Genomic DNA, 21,980 nt, shown 5'->3' with positions numbered 1-21,980 from the left:
GCATTTAATTCACAATTGTAGGGTGGCAACCGAAGCACATTTTTTTCCATGCGCTTTAGCCATTTCGTAAGGAACATGTTTTTTAAACTGATTTGCTTTGCCTAACTATTTGTACTAGCTCCTTTTTCAACATTCCGTTTTCGAATGAAATATCCTTTTGAGACAACCAACCTATAATGTCCTCTCCTCCTCCAAGAAGTGGTTGGCAATTTTTCTACTAATCTCGAATGATAACTGGCGTTGTCCATAATAATGACATAATTTGAGAAACAGTTCAGAGATACTGAATGCACGTAATTTTTGACAGGACAACATATGAATGTATTTTTACAGCTATAAACTAGCGGTATTAACCATAAGTGATCAGGTAGCTATTATACCACAGAATAACTACAGAACGATCAGACAACGTAAAACACAGCGAACATCTTTTTTGCTGCAATCTATTTTGGGACTGCTCCAGTTCATTCAAGGGCAAAACAATTTATTTTATTAAATAAAAAAGGTTTATGATGTTTTATGGCCCCAGCCTTTCTCGCTATGCTATCAACCATTAAGAAATAGACTATAGTTTCGATTATCTACTGTTGATGAGAACATGCTAAGCGAAAAGCACGTCCCGTGTTAAAAATATGGTATTTTAGTGTATGTTGTGGTGAATTAGTGTTTTATTTTGTGATTTTGCTAAAAACTGGACGTTATACTCAATGTATTTTTAAGAATTTTTTTTGGGTTATATAAATGTTGTATTATAAATTAAAATAGAGTAAATATAAACATAAATATACTTTACTTCCTTAAATTGCTTATTAAACTGGCAAAAGCATTTTCCCACGCGTACATCTTGATCACCTGCATTGCCTGGATGATTTCGTTCATTTGACGAACTCTCTCATCGGTTCGTATTGCTCCTTTATTGCGTAAAACCGATGTGCAAAAACTTAATATAACTAAAATGGATATACAAATTATTGTCACAGAAAATGTAATACGCCGGCATTCGAAAGGGAAGGTATTGAAAGATACGATTGAAAAAAACGGCGTCAGAGACGGCTGCGGAATGACAATCGATGATAATTCTGACAATGTCAAGCCCTAGAGTCATTATTTGGCCTTTACACTTCTTTATTTTAATGGAGCTTACAGCCAGTTCGCCTAATGAAGGTTGTTATTTATTTTTATATTGAGTATAAATGATTTTTAAATAGCGTGGTTTAGAATTCAAGAAAAAATATTTTTATTTGGAAATAGATTTTTTTATATTGAGTATAAATGATTTTTAAATTATATAAGGATTCTTGCCACTTAACTGCTGATATAGAAATTTAATTCTACGCTGTGTTTGTCATAATGTGGATCAACCTGCTCTCACTACCGGTTTCGGAGCCCTACTCCATCATCAGCTGAGCTTGGACAGATCCACAAAATGACAACCACAGCGCAGAGATAGTTAATTCTGACTTGTCGGAAAGTGTCGGTTAGATATAGAGTCCCGAACGGGAGATAGCGGCCTGCGTGCAATGGCAGTACTTTCGTGCCACCACTGCAAGAAACTACGTACCATACTGCGAGAAATTTGTTTTCTATTTTAATGATTTTTAAATAGTGTGGTTTAGAATTCAAGAAAAAATATTTTTATTTTGAAATAGATTTGTGTGTCTAGAAACATTCTATCTTTTCTTAATCCTTCTAAAATTATTCTTAATTTTTAACAAGTGTTATGTCAATTTTTATTAAAAAAAGTCAACAATATTTCAGCAGACGATCCCAAAAATGACGAAAATTACATATTCTTCTTTCTGTGATGCAAAGTGGAGTGACTTTGGAGTAGTGGTGTGACTTTCTGTGATACAAAGAAGGAAAGAACAAGTGAAATTAAGAGAAGCACTCACCAGCACGAAAAACGGACAACTTAAAATTTTGATGTAATTTAAAAAGTTTTATATATTGTGATCTAGTGAACCCATTTTAATATTCTTTTAAGCAATTTGTAGATAAATTATTTGACATTTAGCATCTCTTTTTAAATTAAAAAGGAAAATTTTCATCTCTGTCAATTATACGAGGGAACGCAAAATGTTGTTATCTTGGTGAAAGTTTGGAACATCACGTGGAATACCTATGCTAAAAAACAAGGAATTTGAAAATCATTTTGTCATCTAGGTGCATATTTTCTCGATATTTTTTTATTCATCTCAATAGCTATATTTTTTTGGAGATATCCGCTTTTGAAGAAGACACTAACATTTTTTCGTAATTTTTATATTAAAACCATGCCTTTGCTTTTGGTCCCAGTCAACAGACCTATAAAATAGTGTTTATGATTTACGTAATGTCACTGATATTGAAAAATCATATAATTATTGTCTGTTGGACAGTTCCTCTAGCAGAGATGGTTTTAAGGCCAGAATTTATATTAATTGTTTTAATTGAAGATGATCAAAATGATGTCGCTAACAGATTTAGGTGTGCACAAAGTACATTGCAGTCGCTTCCACGAGACAAGTTCATATTATGCTAAACGTCCAGGAACATTCGTATGAGAACTTCGAATCGAGACAATCGACTTATTGTATGTTTGTAAGAAGATTAATCGAAGCAAATGTTATGTCAAGAAAACCTGCTTGGAGACCACAACTTACTAGGTCTGTCGACTAGGACCAAAAGCAAAGGCAGAGTTTCAATGTAAAAATTACGAAAAAAATGTTAGTGTTTTCTTCAAAAGCGACCCATACAGCACATCAAATCACATTTACGATGTGTTTACATTATTAGATGTAAGATGTAGACACAGGGTGACACAATTCCCTCGATGTAAATATGCTACGTTTACACATTGTAGTTCAACACGTATGCACAAAGGTTAAACGTCCGCCTCACAATGTAGCCACAGTATAGCATTTACGTATACACAAAGTAAGGGATATACAGTGTGCCGTAGGATACACAGTGCTTGTGTATTACGTTTAAACTATGTTTACACATTGCAGTTGTGACTATCGCGTGTATACGTATGTATTTTGCTTCGTATAATATACATTTTATGCTGGATAAAACTACTTCTTATGAACGAATTTAAGAAATAATACAAGTTTTGATGCCTAACTTTTCGTTCTTTTAAGAAATATTTATTCAATGATACCAATTATATCTTTTTAGAACGAAAATTAGGAAGGCAAAACTTTGTATTTTCCAAAAGTATCTCGATCGTAAGTTCAAGAGAAGTAGCCTTAAAATTGTTCCATTTTTGTTTTGTATTAAATGTACCATTTTTCTCCCATAAAATGGATTAAGTGGTTAAAAAATAAAATTCTTATATTTCTTTATATCGTCCTATTGCTGCCAAAAGTCACTAACTAACATTTTTCCTAACAACCAAATTCAATCAGTAACTATGTTTTGAATCGGAGAATCGATTGCAAAAGTCATTAACTACAGGGCCTATTTTTCATTTGGTCGGGACCTAAGGCCCAAGCAAAAATGCTGGCCCTCTTTTCCGATAAAATTCAAAAATTATGAATATTTTACAACCTTTAACGGGCCCTCCAGACCACCGGACCCAAAGGCCCGGGCCTTATGGGCCTTATGGGCCTTATGGTAAAATAGGCCCTGATACATAGATTAAGAGGTAGAGAGAAACAAGCTCTATAACATAGGATACAACATTTTAATGAACAGTGCTTTCCATAAAATCAATAAAATGAAAAATATACGAAATAATATGCACTGATTTCTTTCGAAAATCGACAACTATGAAACTATCAACTCTTCCTGGACACAAACGGTACATTGTGAGACAGAAAATTGTAGAGAGAAACAAGGCTTATAACATAGGATGCAACATTTTAATGAACGGTGCTTTCCATAAAATCAATAAAATGAAAAATATACGAAATAATATGCATGTACTGATTTCTTTCGAAAATCGACAACTATGAAACTATGAACTCTTCCTGGACACAAACGGTACATTGTGAGACAGAAAATTGTAGAGAGAAACAAGCCCTATAACATAGGATACAATTTTAATTTCATTTAGAGCCACTCAGTGTAATAGTAATAAAATATTATGTGTGAAAAAATCAACTTAATATTAGCAAAGGTAATATTTCCAAAAAGAAAAAAAAACTTCAAAAGCGTTTTTCTCGAAAACTGTAAAATATGACTTAGGCACTTTTTGCATTGGTCCCTTCAATTCGACAGATGGGAACTTTCAATTTTAATTTAGAAAGAGATACTAAAATGTCAAATAATTTAGCTACATTATGTGTAAAAAAATATTAAAATCGGCCCACTGGAACAAAATCTATTAAATTTTAAAATATTTATTGTAATCGCAAAATATTTTCCGATGCACGTCATCAATCATATCGACATTGACACTTATTATTTGACAATTATCCTGGTTTCAGTCATTATTTTGTATAATATCGTGTTGTTGTTGAATCTTTGTGAGTAATTCTCGTTTTTTTTTTAATTTTCATATACTTTTTTTTTAAAAATGCACTTTTAAGCAGAAATAGTTCTTTTAAGAACTAAATTTTCGAGTTTTTGTATTGCATTTCTTGAAATTGTGTTGAAAATATGCCAAAGCAATTAAATTGTCGAAGCAATGAGCTTGTAGCTTCCCTGTTTTTTTTTAACTATTTTGAACCAAAACGTGACAATAAAGATCCTTTATTACCCTTGACTGCAGTCAGAAAAGCAAGTTTGATTGATAAGCACATTATACCACCTTCAAAGTTAGTTTTTATTAAATTCTGTGATTATTAGTTTGTGCATTAATAGCACCCTCTTACTTGTTAATACCACTTATGGCGTTGTAAGATATACATCAATAAATAAATAACCCATAATGACGCTTATAATAATCTTCATAATGGACTAGAGTTTTTGCCAATATGTAATAAGTAAAACAAGCTATAAAACAAATAAATCAATTAATCACTAAAATATTAGTTATTAAATTAAAAATAAAACGTAAAACTCTTTAAAAAAAATGATATAATAAATTTGTTGTTTGTTAATTTTAAATTAAGATTTATCTCATAAATCCATCACAGTCTGGCAGCACTGTCGCCATCGCTTGTCACTCAAAGTTGATCACGTGCATCGGAAATTGTTTTGCGATTACCATACATCAACATTTTAAGGTTTTGATGTATCAAAATACATCTTGTTATTACGTACTCTGCAACGGCATTATGACAATAACAGAGAGCATCCCATAAAAAGAAGCTATTTCTATTTCAAGATAAATAAAATAACAGATCAGTGTTCCTTGTAATGGCGCTATCCAGAGATAATGCAAAAATAACGGTGCCATATCGAAGCGCATAACATCATTTGACATTAAGTTGATTGCATTACCCACCGTCTTTCCACCTAGCGAAGTCAGTCTGAGTCTCAAAACCTAAAAAAACAGTTTTATTTAAAATCAGATATGGGTAAACGTCATTTGGTTAACTTTTCGATATATTAAGGAACAACAGGCTACTCGTACTCTCATTCCCACGTGTAAGGCAGCCATTATGTACGGATGGAATGTACCAACGACTATGATGCTGCACAGCATAATAAGGCAACCAAAAAAGTAGGCTTCCGCTTTGGATATACGACTTTGTTCCTTGGAGAAATAGTAGAAAACCCTCATAAACCACGTCGGAGGATATTGTCTACAAAAATATTTAAGTTTAGTTTTTTGCTTAAAAGAGATTTAGCTTAATTATTTTAAATATTAAATACTAGGTAAACCCGGCCACACTTAAGATGCAGAATATCATCTTCGTAAAGTCGTCAGTTTCCTTTATCCCCAGCGTACTGCTAACCTTTAACCGCTAATGGAAGGAAATAGAAAATAACCGCTAACGTGCGTCTTGCATACCGCTATGCTAATTTTTATCTATAAAGCTTCATTTAGAACCTCGCAATTAGTGGAACAAATTAGTGGTTTCAATTAGAGTAGAGGTTTGTTCCTCTAATTTGAATGTAAGCATTCGAAACGTCAAAATTAGTGGTAGGAATTTTCAATTAGTGGAAAAAGTTAACAAACTTTTTACTTTTCCACTAATTATACTTCAAAATTCGCTAGAAATGCCATTTTGGCCTTTGATTATTTTTTTTTCATAACAAGGGGCCGTCCGGCGTCCTCTGCCGGAAACACTGCGACCTGTGAGGCCTATTTTGTTTATCCCCCTTCTATATCTGCACCTATTCTCCTACCCCTGTGCCCTACACTAGCTTATGCAGGTCCTTGATAGGATGGGAGCATAGTTCCTCTAGTTCTAGCCTAGCCTTTGTTGATTTAAAAATATTTGTTTTAAACAAATGTTTCGATTTCTTTATAGTAACGTCTTTACGATATAAGTTTTTAGTCTAATCTCTGACAAATAACATTCAAAGATAAATACTTACGGTTCTTTACTTAATCTGTTTTCGGTATTAAAATATCGTATAAACAATCCTATAAATATGGGTTGTGACATTCGCACAAAGACTTCCATAATAAACAATATTACTCCGTAGAATATAATATCATAACGAAACGTTTTAATGATGACTTTGGACAGGCTAGGCTTTTTCTTATGTTTGGTAGCGTGTTTCACTTCTTTGCTCCAGTTCCTCGCTAATTTATCGCCAAGAAGGGAAGACTTGTGTTCATCCAGAGGTTGGGTTAAATCGTCCTCGTCCAAATCTCTTCTTCGTCCTAGCCTGAACGTTTTTAATGAATACCTAGAGAGAAAAATATACATGTAATGTCTTATAATTTTTGTGTATATACTTCTAATAAAAAGTAGTTGTAAACAAGTAAGTTTTTAATTGATAGAGGCGCCTCAGCATCTAGGCCAATCGGTGCCTGTTTTCATAATTTTTTTTATAATCTTATATTCTTTATATTATTTCTTTTATATTCTTAAATAAATATTAAGGTCAAAAAAAAATCAAACTGGAAAAGATTATGTCCACAGACTACGTTAACGAATGGACGACATCCATCAGCCTAAATATTCAAAGCGCTAGTGATCGAATTATGACATTCAAGCTAAACATGGAGGTTACCAACCAGGAAATTTGGTATGGCTATACAACTTGCAGAGACGTCGTGGATTATCTTCGAAGCTACAATCCTCCTGTGAGGGGCCATACGAAGTCCTGGACCGGAAATTGCCAAAGGAAGCTTACTAAAAGGAAAACCGAGGATAGTCCATTTCAATCGTTTGAGCCCCTAACAAGGCGAAATAGAAGATCGTGCTGGGACCGTTAGAATCTGCAGCTTTGATTCAACTGATTTGGAGATGTCCTTTGACGACTTTATGGCCCGATACAACACAGCGCTATGGTGTAACCAAAGAAGAACAACGAAACCTCTTTTCCATACCTCCTGATTATATTCGATCGCTCACTGTGTCGCCCGAGATTTGCAAATGTCCAAAAGGAATAGCCGCAACATTCAATGAAAAGTTTGGGTGTGTCGGAGAACTACGCCGGCAGGATCCAGAGGTTGGAAGCGTCTTGAGGCTAACCGACAATGCGCATGCTCAAGCAAGACACATCTACCTGGTCACCAAAGAATGGTCACCGAGTAAGCCGAGTTATCTCAATCTATCGAAGGTCCTGATTAAACTGAGAGAAGCCCTGCTAAACAATAACATTACACGATTAGCCATTCCGAAGCTGGCGTGTCGACTCGATGGTTTGAGTTGGCCTACAATCCGGAACATGATTGAAGTCCTGTTTAGATTTACGGGAATCGAGATCCTTATTTGCTGCTACAACCCAAAGCTGAAATCGGGCGAGAAAAATGTAGACTGACTTACTGACTGACTAGTAGACTGACTGACTGTAGACTGACTTCTCAGTGTACCAGAGGCCGGCTTTGCAAATACCTTCATTCACCGTGTACATCTCGGGACGAGCATGTATTTAATGAAGGGGCAGTGTTGTGAAATCAGCCCCGTTCTAATATGCCCCGCCCTAATTTGACCTTCTAAAATCACATCTATGCAGAGCCACCACAATCAGAGTCAGACGATGGAACGAATAAAAGACACGAGAACATTCGAAACCTTCTCTATGCACCTAATAGTCTTATTATATAGATTATTCGATACTGTTTTGAAACAACCCCAGAGTTTCAAAGGCCCAAGGTAAAGTACGGCAGGGGGACGCGATATCTTTCAAAGCTGTTTACTGCAGCACTAAAAGACATCCTCCGTCAACTGGACTGGACCAAACAAAAGATTAAAAATAGATGAAGAATACCTTAACCATTTAAGATTGGCTGATGTGACAGTCCTAATGGTCAATAATCCTCTAGAACTACAAATTAACGAACTAAATACCGCCAGCAATAAAATAGGTATCAAAATGAATTTAGCAAAAACTAAAGTAATGTACAACAAACGAGCAGACAGAAAAATGTTCTAATAAATAATACATTGGAAATAGGACAAGAACATATACAGGGTGGTCCGAACTGTATTCCGGAAACTTCGGCAGCATATTCTGCAGATAAAAATAAGTAAAAAAGTTCGTGTAAATATATGTCCTAAAATACTTTGTTTCGGAGATACAGGGTGTTGAAGTTTCATTTTTATTTCGATTTTTTCTAAATAATTTCTGAAGTAACGTCAATATTTGGATAAAAATTGGTGTCTGGGAGTTTTGTGACACGAGAAATTTGATTTTGATGTCAAAATGACTCCTATTTGTAGGGTGCGCCACCTACATGTGTTTTGACTGTTAGAAGAGTAATAACTTTTTGTCCGTACCTGTATAAAACTACTGACTAAAAAAATATACATTTCCAAAAAATGTCTCTTCGTAAAAATGGCTACGAGTAACCGTTCTCAAGATATTTAAAATGGAAATAGTCAATACATGTCATTATTGACAAAAAAATAAGCACACGTTGAATAGAGTTATTTGACTGAAATAATAAATGTTTATTTTTTTAAATTAATCATAAATTTTTCTGCGAAAAAATGATAATTAAACAGTTTCTGTTGAACTTTTGGCAGAAAAAAAATCAAATTTATTGTTTCAGTCTAATAACTATTTAGTCAACTTGTATAATTTATGTCAATGATGACAGGTATTGATAATTTCAATTCCAAATATAGCGAGAACCACTACTCGTAGTGATGGGGACCTTTTTTATGTAAAAAACGACAAGGGACCTTTTTTATGTAAAAAACGTTGTAAATGTATATTTTTTTATTCAATAGTTTTGTACAGGTATGGACGAAAAGTTATTACTCTTCAAACCAGTTTAAACATATGTAGGTGGCGCCCTCTACAAGTAGGAGTTATATTGACAGGAAAATCAAATTTTTCACGTCAAAAAACTCCCAGACACCAATTTTCATCCAAATATTGATGTTACTTCATAAATTATCTAGAAAAAATCGAAATAAAAATGAAACTTTTACACCCTGTATCTCCGAAACTAAGCATTTTAGGACATACATTTATACGGACTTTTTTACTTATTTTAATCTGAAGAATATGCTGCCGAAGTTTCCGGAATACAGTTCGGACCACCCTGTATATTTGGGACAATTAATACACAGCTCGGGATTTCTACTACCAGAAATCGACAGAAGAATTAAGTTAGCATGAAGTACTTATGGAAGAAAGTCAACCATATTTAAATCTAGAATGACACTCTATCTAAAGAAGAAAACATTCAGCCACTGTGAACTACCAGTCATGACCTATGCATGCAAAACCTGGACACTTAAAACGGACATTATAAGGAAACTGCAGGTCGTACAACGCTCAATGTAAGGAAATATGCTGGGAATAACCAAGCAATACCATAAAAAACCAGTCATAGTCAGTGGATACCACAAAAGACCCAGGTAATGCAGAATAAAATCCCTCAAGTGGCAATGGGTAGGACACCTGGCAAGAAGGACGGACAACAGATTAATCACAAAAATTACAGTATGGTACCCAGGAGGAATTAAGAGATCTAGAAGAAGACCAAACATGAAATGGGACCATGATATTAAGAACTTGGACCCACATAGCCGACAATAGACAACCAATGGACCCAAATACAAAGAGAGTATCTAAATATGTAACAGGGGCTACACCATAATTGGAAATGGTTTAATAAGCTCAAAATAATGATGACAATGATAACAAAAACCTACTTAATAGGTAAACCTACTTACCAAAATGTCAAAACTGAAAATATGTTAGCCCCCTTCTTAGGATTCTCCGCTCTCTCAAAATCTGTTGATGATGAATGCATTTAAGATTAAAATTCTCACCACATTCACAAAAAACTTCACTTTGACATAATTGTTTATGCGTCAAATAAAATGTCAAAAGCATCCAAGAACAAAAAACTTTCTAACAAATCCGAAAAACGAGGTTTCTGTAGATGTTGCTCAGATGAGGAAAAGTTTAACGACACCACTGAAGCTTTTATAAACCACTTTGGAAAAGAATTTACAGAGTACGAGTATGTCATTGAAAATCTCGCAATTAGGCCAATTCCCAAAAAACTTTTGGATCTTGTTCCCGTCCATAACGCTCCTACTAGAAGCGAAGATGATATCTATGATCTCAAATGTATTCAAAAATCTAGTACCCAAATTAAAGATTGTTTAACCGCAAGTGTTTCTAATGCCGAAGCAGATTTATCAGCCGATGGTGATTCACCACGTTTAAAAATCCTATCAGATGATGATCAAAGAGTGTGCACTCGTCACGATATGACAACTGGAAGTCTTGACAAATTGGGGGTCTTGCCAGGACATAAGAAAGGAGGTCATTTTCGAAATAATAGAAACTATAAATCTCCTCAACAAGTAAACTTCCTCAAAATTATACAACAGTTTGTATACAGGGAGTTTCAAAAAACATGTGCCATTTCTCGTTAGGAGATTCCTCACGTAAAACTAAGATTTATTCCTTATATCAATATAGGTCCGATTCTGTTCTGTTCCGTTGTTATAGGGTGTTACAGTCTTAATATTAATTTTTTAACAGTCTTAATATTAATTTTTTAACAGTCTTAATATTAATATTACAGTTACAGTCTTAATATTAATATTTTTTCGATTTATTATGATTCGATGATTATTATGACTTCCTTTTCTTTGCGACATATTTCAAAGCTAAAAAGTTTCAGCATATTCACCAGGGACGTACATATGGATTATCACGGAATATTTTTCTAAAAAAAAGCATGTACGCCGCTGACTTTTTTCCTTTTTGTTAGCGAAATACTCTAAGAAGTTTAATGCCGATTAAAATTTGTCTCTTGATACTTCGATTTCGGCCTCCTTGATGAGATAACGCAATTTTATTAATTTGCCTTGATCCAAGTCTAGCAGCAACTTTTAAAATATTTGAATGTCATTAATTTGCGAAAGTTCTCATTGATTCCTTATCAAAACATATGAAAAAAGTTCCAATAAACATGAGTATGGAAATTGGAAATGCATAGTTTTACAGGATGTTAAAACTTTTTAAAAATAGGTTTTTTGTGATTATCTTAAATTTCATTATTTTTTTATTTATTAGTAGTAATAATATTTAATAATAAATTAGGTAAAATATATAATTTATTAATTTTATTTTTATTTTAATTTGACTAATTGTGATTAATAAAATTGCGTTTATCTCATCAAGGAGGCCAAATTCGACAAAATATCAAGAGATAACTTTTAATTGACATTAAACTGCCTACACAATTTTGATATCAAAATTAAAAAGTCAATGGCGCACATTTTTTGTTTTTAAATATTCCAGTGATAACCCATATGCACGTCTCTGATGAATTAATCGACACCTTTTTAGCATTAAAATATGTAGCACATATTGTAACTTTTACCCTCAAAATTTCATTCGAATCACTAAAAGTATTTGGAAGAAAATTGTAATAAATCGAAAGATTATTAACATTTTACACCCTGTGACGAAACAAAATAGAATCGGGCCTATGTTGATAGGAAAATAAACCTTAATTTTACGTGAGAAATCTCCCCACGATAGATGGCACATGTTTTTTAAAACACCCTGTATAAATTTTAAAATTACTTTTATTTCTACAAGGAAACCCGAGCTGTTGTCTCACTGTTTGAATTACATGTACATTTTCTGGCAGTTGCTGGCAGCCGACTATGTCAGACATATTATAGTAGGCAGTCTTATCCGCAATCATTGGCAGTCCTTTCCAGTTTTTACCTAAGTGAGACACCCCTCGGTGGAACCAAAAAGTTATACAGGGTGTCCCAGACTGAGCGTGCATTAGAAGTTTCTAGGTAACAACAATATCTAGATCGGAGATTTTTTGTACATCATTAGTTTACAACGAGATCTATCGATCAATAATATTTTCAATATGGCGGCACTTCCGGAAATACCGGAAGTTGACAGCAACTTTCTTATTTCAAATAGGTGCCCCCATTTTTTATTACATACTTAAATTCTCTATAAAATTTTATGAATTTTGATATAAAACACTCTATACCTAACATGAACCGTTATTGATAAAAAAATATTTAAAATTTTTTGATGAAAAAAACTGCCTGTCAAAAAAATGTGTAGGTATTATCAGGGGGGTGACAGTGAAATAGGAAAATTGGAAACAGTCATTAGTGTCATTCCTGTCATTCTCCTCACGACAAGTATGGCCGCCTAGACAAGGACAGCATTGTTTTTGTCTAACTATTATCTAACTTCACAGTTTAGAATTGACAGATTTCAGTTTCAGAGACAACTTCAGATTTGTTCTAGAACAAATTCAAAATATTCGACGCCATTTTAATTCATTCCGTTTAGTTTCGTTTTGGAAGTTCAATTTAATATTTCGGCTGAAATTTATAAATATAAAGGTAATAAAGTATATAAAATATAAATTACATGAAGAATCCTGGAGAAAATGACGTTTCTGCAGTAGTAGGTATGTCCCATGTATATCAAAAATAGGTAGTAAATAAACACTGTTTTTACATTTTTTAGATGCAAGAAAATGGTGTTATAATCTCTTTGATCGGCGATTTTTTTGAAAATGGAAACAATTTACAGCAAGGTAAGATCATTTTTAACTATAGCCAACATTAGTTATCTCCAGTATGTGCGATTTATTGTCAATAAAGCAATAAATCGGACTGATAATCTGATTATGTTATCCGACTAAAAGTCTCTTTTTGCATCTTTTTGATTTATAAGCCAGGTTCTTTGGGAATAATGGACGCTTTTTTTAAACAGTTTATTTATATTTTATACCTATTGATATTTTTACATTGTTAATTTTTGTATAAAAAAATTGTTTTTCTGTTTTCAGGTTTTTGTATAAGGCTCCCGTTTTCATGTTCCTGTGTCCGTTTTCTGTCCTTGAAGTTTGCGAATGTGTGTGTTTATTTACAAATTATTGTAAGTCATGCTTATACCTTAACTAATTTACGTTAAAAGTGCATATAATTAACTAATTGGTATTGAAACAATACAATCCTCTATATTTTTATATTTATTTAGTCACGTTGTTCCATATTTCAAATAAATATATGTGAATAAATTATTTTTTGGTTTTATTCATGAAAAGAAAAAATACAAATAACATTTGAACTGAAAGAGGGCCCGCCATTGAATAACCGGAAACGGAAATGAAAATTAAGCCATCATGTCCTTATCATGTCAACCTGTCAATTGGAAAGTTAGTTCTCCAGACGACAACGAAGGCTTTCGGTGGCGTATCGTGTTTCCACGATTTAACACAGAGTTGACACTTCTTTCTAGTTAATTATTTTATGGGTATTATAGCCGAAACGTCAAATTTAGTGATTACCACAGCTACTGTAACGTAAAGAAAAGACATGTCTATTTCAAAAATTGAATTGTTCGAATGTCATATAACAATGGCCGCAGCTGTCATGGAATTTATTGCGATTAAAAAATTATCATAAATAATTTTTTTCAAGTGGAAACCCACGTTTTTAGCACTCTTAGAAACACACAATTCTTTATTTCACCATTGAAAAGGGTTTTCAATTCCTTACTTTTTGCCTGTACATACATGTTCCTATACCTAAAATAAATCGTTTTTAAGTTATTTAAGATTTAGTCTAAAACGTATATTTTTCTTGATTTTATCTAGATTGCTTTGACATTAAGTGTGAAATAATTAGCCAATTTATTTCTCATGTCAGAAAAATAATTATTTGAACATAATTATAGGAATTATAAATACTGTTGCTTAAAAGTTGAAAAAGTGTATTTTTAAAAATAATATATCTCGTATTTTCTCTCTTTAGTGATATCTTATAGTTGATGTTGATATTATTAATAATATATCTTATGATCGAAAAAATTATTTTAAGTATAGGAACATGTATAGGCAAAAAGTGAGGAATTGAAGGAAATCCTTTTCACTAGTGAAATAAAATAAGTGGGTTTCCATTAGAAAAAAATGATTTATGATAATTTTTTAATCGCTCAATTTCATGACAGCTGCGGCCTTTGTTATATGACATTCGAACAATTCAATTTTTGAAGTAGATAGTAATATGTCTTTTCTTTATGTTACAGTGGCTGTAGTAATCACTAAATTTGACGTTTAAGCTATACAAATTTTTTTGCCAGGCAGTTTGTCTCATTCAAAAATTTTAAATATTTTTTTTCTTAAAAAAAGTGTTTGATATCAAAATTCATAAAATTTTACAAAGAATTTAAGTATGTAATATAAAATGGGGGCACCCATTTAAAATAAGAAAGTTGCTGTCAACTTCCGGTATTTCCGGAAGTGCCGCCATGTTGAAAATATTTTTAATCGATAGATCTCGTTGTAAAACAATGATGTCCAAAAAATCTCCGATATAGATATTGTAGCTCTTTAGAAACTTCTAATGCACGCTTAGCCTGGGACAACCCGTATACCAATGTTTGTTTGCACTTCTGTTTGCTTTTTTATTAAACTCATTGTGTTATTTTAAAACTACTGTTTTTCCTCCGGTTTGCGAACAGTTTAGTTTAGCTTAACATGTTTTCTGTTCTTAATTGCATTCCAAATAGCATCCGATACGCATAAATCTATGCGTCCAAAAAAAAATCTGATGCAAAGTGTCGTGTTCCTTGAATATTCCGTGTTTGTATAAGGCGCGCCACCCAGTATAACAAATCACATTTAAGTTATTTATTTCTTCTAGTAAGGTTATCACGGATCTCTGCATGGCTAGCGAAAAATCCTTAAATTTCAAACCTATTGCCGCGCCGGTGATTAGATCAATACCCACCGAAATACAAGATACGATCGAGTCATTGAAATTTAAAAAACCGCAGTTAGGATTTCAACCCAAAATCGAAAAGGACACTTTCCAAACACAGCAAATGTATTTCGCGGAAGTGACTAACGAGAAACAAAATTTGAATAGAGGTAAGATGAGAAAATGCATAATTTTGTAGTTTGTTTTAAATTATTAAATTTAGTTTATGGTCACGATTCGCATATGACTTCAAACGTGTCTACTTCTGGCGATTATGATAAAGAAGAAAACTTGTCATCGACTATTGACTCTGTTGTACAAACTGAGGTAAGAATAATAAATAATTTTATAACTCTTAAGGTATTGTGTCAGTCAACTAAATAATTCATCAAATCAATTATTGCTGCGTAAAACTTATAGGTTTGGTGCATTCTCCGCCGGTGCTGCCACAATCGGAGTATATCGTAAACAACTAGTATACACAAATACACAGGTTTAAATAGCGAGTATACGAAAAATTTATTATTTAATTATTCTAATGTTAAGTGTTAGTATTGCCATTTTTTTAGTTGTCAATTTGCTAGTAGGGCATAACTGAGGTTATTTCGGCTATAACGAATTATTTTAAAGATACATAATTATAATAATTATAATTTTAGAAGACGTTCATAAAACATTTAATCACTCTAGTTGATTAAAAAAATATACCATTAATATTGCAAATTTTATTTTATCCTCTCTAGTAGATATAAATAGTATATGTCTATTTTTAATTTTTTGGTTATCTAACGAGCACTTTGTTTACTCACTTGTTTCGTCGAACTGCTTGCATCCCAAACCAAACCAAATCTATATATTTTTGCTTTTAACCAAATAGGTGTGAGAAACTATGAAGTAATAAAATGTTTGATGAGTTGAATATCCGGGAAAGTTGAGTTATTGAATTTTATTGCGCCCAACAACGCCCTAATTACGCTCTCCTTTTACGCGTTAACACTTTTCGGCGATTTTATTAACATTTTAAATTGTCACAACACAAAACGATGTCTAGTTCGAATTCTTTTTCGCTTATTTTTTACTGCCCAAAACAGTGTTACATCACACAAACCTCTCGTACAGTTTGACAAATATAGGAAGAGACTTGGGGATAGCACCGGTCGCGCACACGATAGAGAGAGAGACCGCATTCGGCGGAAGAGAGATGCAGTTACGCTACGATAAATCTGATTAAAGCAAATTTGTGTGCTGTCCACTGCGCATCGAGGGGCGTCTCTTATTTTGTATTTCTCACGTCTCTAGCTATACTTGTTAAATTGTACCTGAGTGTTTTACAGTCTCAATAACTGGACTAGCAAAAAAACTAAAATACTTAAATATTATGACAAAACCACGATTTCAATATTATTTTAATGCGATCAACATGACGGCGTCATGCGTGAAATAAGTACTGATAATTTCTGATTTCTGCCGTTGAAGCGCTGCGGTCGGAATTTTTGAAATTGAAATTAACTGAAATACCTACACCAAGCCTATACAGGAATAGTGCGTCAGGCATCTCTAGTTCCTAGATTAAAAAACTTAGGAATTTTATTTAAGTGCAAACCAAAAGTATATACGAGGATGTATTTCAGGAAAATATTTTAACTTCTACAGAGAGGCTCAAAAAAATGTGAGTGGATCGGTATTATTTTTTTTTAAATGGAACTCTATTATTGCATTCTTAGCTTCCTTTCGGATCACTTTAAATAATACTAAGATACGAGTAAATACAGGGTGGTCCGAATTGTATTCCGGAAACTTCGGCAGCATATTCTGCAGATAAAAATAAGTAAAAAAGTTCGTATAAATGTATGTCCTAAAAACAGGGTGTAGAAGTTTCATTTTTAAGTAACGTCAATATTTGGATGAAAATCGGTATCTGGCAATTTTTTAACATGAGAAATTCGATTTTGATGTCAATATGACTCCTACTTCTCGAGGGCGCCACCTACATATTTTATAACTGGTTTGAAAAGAAATAACTTTTCGTCCGTACCTGTATAAAACTACTGAGTAAAAAAATATTCATTTAAGAAGTTTTTTACGTAAAAACTGTGTCTTGGTAAAAATCGCTACGAGTAATGGTTCTCGAAATATTTGCAATCTAAATTATCAATACTAATCATTGACATAAATTAAAAATGTTGACTATAGTACGTCTGTCCGTTCTGTAGTTACGGGGTATCCGTGAGAGGGGAAACGATATTCTCTAGATGTTTTTCGTAAAAAATTAGACGACGCGTCCCATCAACAAAAATTCGGCAAATTGGCAAGTAGCCAATAAAATGAGTGGGCGGAGCGATTTGCGGTGACGTACTCGTCAAGTCGACGTATAAAATATATTGCTGTTTATTTAAATGTTTTTTGTCCGCATTCCTTTCATAGACTCAGATCCAGCAAACGTACTGTAAATAGTTATTAGACTGAAATCGTAAATTTGAAATACCGTATGATCGAGAAAAAACGGCGTCAGTTGACTGGGAAATGACGATCGATGACATTTCCCATATAAATGTACATTTAAAATGACAGCGATCTTCATTTCCCAGCCAACTGGACGCCATTTTTTTTCGATCATACGGTATTTTTGTGCCAAAAGTTCAACAGGAACTGTTTTATCATATTTTTATAGAAATTAAATGATTAATTTAAAAAAATAAAAATTTCCCAAATTTATTATTACAGTCAAATAACTATCTACTCAGCGTGTTTATTTTTTGTCAATAATGACATGTATTGACTCTTTTCATTCTCAATATCTTGAGAACGGTTGCTCGTAGCGATTTTTACCAAGAGATATTTTTACGTAAAAGTCATAAAAATGTATATTTTTTCACTCCATAGTTTTATACGGTTTCACTCCATAAGTACGGACGAAAAGTTATTACTCTTCAAAACAGTTAAACACATGTAGATGGCGCCCTCTACAAATAGGAGCCATATTGACATCAAAATCAAGTTTCTCAAAGACTCTCAGACACCAATTTCCAGCCAAATCATAAATTATTTGGAAAAAATCAGAAATCTTATTTTCATCTGCAGGATGTGCTGCCGAAGTTTCAGGAATATAGTTCGGACCACCCTGTATATTTCAGTAGATTCAGAGATATTAATCAATAAATAAAAAATATGCAGGATGAGTCTTAAATAAGAGCAAATATTTTAGGGGTAGTATATTTCGACCCCAGAAATACGATTATGAGGTATTTTTTCGCCAAATTTCTTTTTTGAAAATTTAAATGAACCTATTATTCCATACATTACTTTGGTCAAAATCTCTACAAAATTGGCGTAGTTTTTCACAAATATAATTGTAAAATGGCATTTAAATACGAATAATAAAGTATAGGAAGCATGCACATAAGGTCTGCTTTTATTACCTATATATTTATCAATGTGTATACAATATACCGGGTGCGTCTCAAAGTGGCTCACCCCTATAACTATTTTTCAGATAAAATAACGAGGTTTGGTATGTTAGTATATGACATAAATTAGGATTGATTGACGTATTCAATTGTTTTGGTCACTTCCTGTTTCACCGGATTTTTACTTTATTCGATAGAAAATGACACTCTGAATCGAATGACATATCATATGTCAACTTTTGACATATTCCCTCAAAACAAATTGTATTTTAAATTTCAATCTAGAGTGCCATGGCTGTGTTAAAAACACTAATTTTAGCCAAGGAGACTAATTTTAATAAAAATGGTATTTTTAATCATATCTCAATTTTTCAAATGGAACAAAAAGGTGGCTCATTAGCATGCATATCTGGAATTTTACAGAATAATTTCATACCAGACACTTTGTATTTCAGGTCAAATTATCATTATGAACCGCATGTTATAATTTCAAATAAACCATATGCGGAAATGTCAAAAGTTGACATATGATGTGTCATTCTATTTAGGGTGTCATTTTCTATTGAATAAAGTAAAAAATACTGATGGTGCCATTTAAAAAACAAAAGTTGTAGTCATTTCAGAGTGAAACCGAAGAAGTGACCGAAAACAATTGAATATGTCAATCAATCCTAATTTATGTCATATATATGGAGGCTAGAAGGCCTCCATTGTCATATAGTCCTTCTAGCCTCCATAGTCATATACTAACATACCAAACCTCGTTTTTATCTGAAAAATAAAAAAGTTATAGTGTGAGCCACTTTTTGAGGCACTTACGCACCCGGCATATTGTTCTTCATTTTTATGATATTTTAATTAACTAATATCAAATAACAACTGAACATACGCATATATTTTCTTATTATTTTAGTAAATATTTTTATACAATTTTCAGCCGACAACAGAAAATTCCTTCATAAAAAGAAAGAAAAGAAATCTTAAATGGAAGATAATTATCAATAAACACTCAAATGTAAAACTTAAAGGGAATAAATGAAATGTTTATTAGTTTTCCATGTGTATTATTACAAAGTGACTAGATGTAAAACACTGATGTATACATTATATGAATATATCTATAAGATGTAAGAATAAATGTTTATATCTTATTTTAATCCATCGACAATTATCACAATATTTATATGTATAACAAATTTCAGAATTTAGCATGGGACATTGACAATATACCCACTAAAAATTATAATCAACAGTATCAAGGCAAGTATCAAAGTTTTGTATCAAAGCTATATAAACTAGCATTTTTTAGAATTTAAGTAGGTACTAATTTTATAATATAACTTCAAGTTAACATGCCAAAATCTGAAGCCTAGTAAAATCTAACTGTTTCAACTTGTTTTAAGGCACTTAATAATCATCTATAAAGTAAATATAGTCAATCAAAGAAATATTAATTCTAAAACTTCTAAGATTGAAAATATAGTTGAAAAATCGGAGTCTGTTTTTCTCCTTTTTTTCTTTTTTGGAACCTGTGAAATGGTATCTCTCTTATTAGTTCCTTCGGTATTCTTTTCTGGCTTGATCGATTGAACATCTCCTTCCTCCTGTATAATAGCCCACTGTTTATATGGGTAGGATGAATTTAAATTCTCATGTACTTCCAATATAAACTCACTCATTTCTGAATACCCATATATACCTACAGCTAAAGGTACTTGAACTCTGAAATTTATAAAAAAATGTATTATATTATGTATGACTCATATTTTAAATACGTACATTTCAGGTACTTCTATAATATCTTGTCCACAAGTAGCAGAATGCAATGTATATGTATCTGCATCAAATGTTGGATACATATTATTATCTGATATATACAAATCTGCATCACCAGATCTAACAAAGTTAAACCGATTTTACTACTACTGATAACATAAAATTTTAACTACTTACAAAGAGGATAAGTTTAAAATAACTGGCCCTTGGAACGTTAAATAGATATACGTAAAATTTCCTTGGTCAATATGACCCCAAGTTCGGGCCAATATTCTTGGTTTTCTGGTGATATCTACATTTATTAGTTTGCCTAATAGCTAAAAATGTTTAATATTAATAATAGTGAACTCTAAAGGTATACTTTTATCTTACTATAGCGAATATTACACATACTAAAATAAAAAGTAAATTGAACATTTCCACCATATTTCCACCAACTTCACCAAAATATTGAGGTTAAGAAAACAAAAATATTTGAGAGCTTCCAATAAGTCAGGGTTCTAAACCAGTCATTTTGTACCAAATTTTGTACATTTACTTTTACGCTTTATATTTATATTTTGTGGAAAATAAATAGAATACGTAATAAAATTAAATAGAGGATAGAGTAACAATGGAAATATTGAATATTTTGACAACAAAGACCGGCCTAAACAGCCACTGCAAAAACTTTGCATTCAACAAGTCAGGGTTGTAACTTAGTAATTTTGTACGAAGCACAATTTTGTATACAGGGTGCTCCTTAATGATATGCTAATATTTAAGGAGGTGATCTTTGGACATATTCTAAGAAAAAAACTTCATAGCATGCAAGACTCTTGCGGTCTTGTTTTTTCACGTCGTTGTTTTAATTCATTATAAATATAGTGATTTCCCGACTATTGCATAAAATTTTAAATAAAGAAATACTGATTCGACATAATACAGGGTGTCCCCGAAATAAGTGCAAGTATTTTAACTGGTAGTATAGTTCAACTCCAGAAACACGCCTATGAGGTTTTTTCGCGAATTATTGAAAATATATTGAAAATTCAAAATTACGTTTTACTTTAAATTTTTTTTTAGTTTTTAGTTAAAAAACATAATTTCTTGATAATATGGCAACATAGGTATAAATTAAATTTACAAAAAAGAAAATCCAGAAAAAATCCAGTGGTTCTCAAAATCTTAGCAAGAAATCATTTTTTTTTTTTGGAAATTTTCAAAGTAAAATAACTCCGGTATTTTGGACTTATTTGAAAAACGATAAAGAGAAAACATGTTTTTTTTATCGAGATCTACCTCCCCTTAAAATAGTTGCACTTATTTCTGGGACACCCTGTATATTAAAAAATAACAATTTCGCCAGACAAATATTCTAAAAATTTCTTTCATTAAAGTTCTATTTGCTTAAATATATATTTAAAATATTTTCCATGTAGAAAGTGGCTCTAGCCAAAATTTATTAAAAAATGCCAGACTTCCAAGAGTATAGCAGAAAGGCCAAGACTGGGTACTTACATACATACATACTGCCAATACTCGTCGTATTTGACAAGCATAAGAAGATGGTCACGCAAGGCGTTTTCTTTCACTG

The 21,980-nt window shown here is 32.4% G+C and overlaps 3 protein-coding genes across 6 annotated transcripts in view; 1 reads left to right on the top strand and 2 right to left on the bottom strand.

Moving 5' to 3' along the window:
• LOC115891584 (multidrug resistance-associated protein 4-like) overlaps positions 1 to 16,338 on the bottom strand; it is a 48,429-nt gene extending 32,091 nt beyond the window's left edge. For 3 of the 4 annotated variants that reach the window (XM_030912079.1, XM_030912081.1, XM_030912082.1), the window contains exons 1-5: positions 10,182 to 10,305; positions 6,415 to 6,732; positions 5,468 to 5,675; positions 5,191 to 5,413; positions 794 to 950 (exon numbers count right to left, since the gene is read on the bottom strand). In XM_030912079.1, coding sequence (XP_030767939.1) covers positions 794 to 950; positions 5,191 to 5,413; positions 5,468 to 5,675; positions 6,415 to 6,732; positions 10,182 to 10,261 — 986 coding nt within the window. In that variant the 5' untranslated portion in view covers positions 10,262 to 10,305. Of the gene's footprint in view, positions 1 to 793; positions 951 to 5,190; positions 5,414 to 5,467; positions 5,676 to 6,414; positions 6,733 to 10,181; positions 10,306 to 16,030 lie in introns of those variants that run through there. The other variant, XM_030912080.1, reaches the window with a different exon arrangement.
• Positions 10,305 to 19,667, top strand: LOC115891585. The gene is made up of 4 exons (XM_030912084.1): positions 10,305 to 10,823; positions 15,169 to 15,391; positions 15,445 to 15,548; positions 19,566 to 19,667. The coding sequence occupies exons 1-4, from the start codon at positions 10,332 to 10,334 to the stop codon at positions 19,665 to 19,667; spliced, it is 921 nt and encodes a 306-aa protein (XP_030767944.1). The 5' UTR covers positions 10,305 to 10,331.
• Positions 19,651 to 20,867, bottom strand: LOC115891586 (UPF0669 protein C6orf120 homolog). The gene is made up of 4 exons (XM_030912085.1): positions 20,777 to 20,867; positions 20,582 to 20,721; positions 20,408 to 20,524; positions 19,651 to 20,350 (listed from the first exon to the last, which is right to left on the bottom strand). Exons 1-4 carry the CDS (start codon positions 20,828 to 20,830, stop codon positions 20,068 to 20,070), a joined length of 594 nt encoding a protein of 197 aa, XP_030767945.1. The 5' UTR covers positions 20,831 to 20,867; the 3' UTR covers positions 19,651 to 20,067.
• Between the last annotated feature and the right edge of the window lie 1,113 nt (positions 20,868 to 21,980).

This window comes from Sitophilus oryzae, unplaced genomic scaffold (genome assembly GCF_002938485.1).
Source record: "Sitophilus oryzae breed Bouriz unplaced genomic scaffold, Soryzae_2.0 scaffold_1188_pilon_pilon, whole genome shotgun sequence".
NCBI lineage: Eukaryota > Metazoa > Arthropoda > Insecta > Coleoptera > Curculionidae > Sitophilus > Sitophilus oryzae.
This window is presented reverse-complemented; position numbering and strand designations above follow the sequence as displayed.

What these genes read in the sequence shown, in the direction of transcription:
- LOC115891585 (XM_030912084.1), top strand. Translation starts at nt 10,332, where the DNA reads ATGTCAAAAGCATCCAAGAACAAAAAACTTTCTAACAAATCCGAAAAA. An exon ending in GAAACAAAATTTGAATAGAG is followed by an intron (nt 15,392 to 15,444) that starts GTAAGATGAGAA and finishes TATTAAATTTAG; the next exon opens with TTTATGGTCACGATTCGCAT. An exon ending in ACTCTGTTGTACAAACTGAG is followed by an intron (nt 15,549 to 19,565) that starts GTAAGAATAATA and finishes TACAATTTTCAG; the next exon opens with CCGACAACAGAAAATTCCTT.
- LOC115891586 (XM_030912085.1), bottom strand. Translation starts at nt 20,830, where the DNA reads ATGGTGGAAATGTTCAATTTACTTTTTATTTTAGTATGTGTAATATTC. An exon ending in ATTTTAAACTTATCCTCTTT is followed by an intron (nt 20,525 to 20,581) that starts GTAAGTAGTTAA and finishes TAACTTTGTTAG; the next exon opens with ATCTGGTGATGCAGATTTGT. An exon ending in ATTATAGAAGTACCTGAAAT is followed by an intron (nt 20,351 to 20,407) that starts GTACGTATTTAA and finishes TATAAATTTCAG; the next exon opens with AGTTCAAGTACCTTTAGCTG.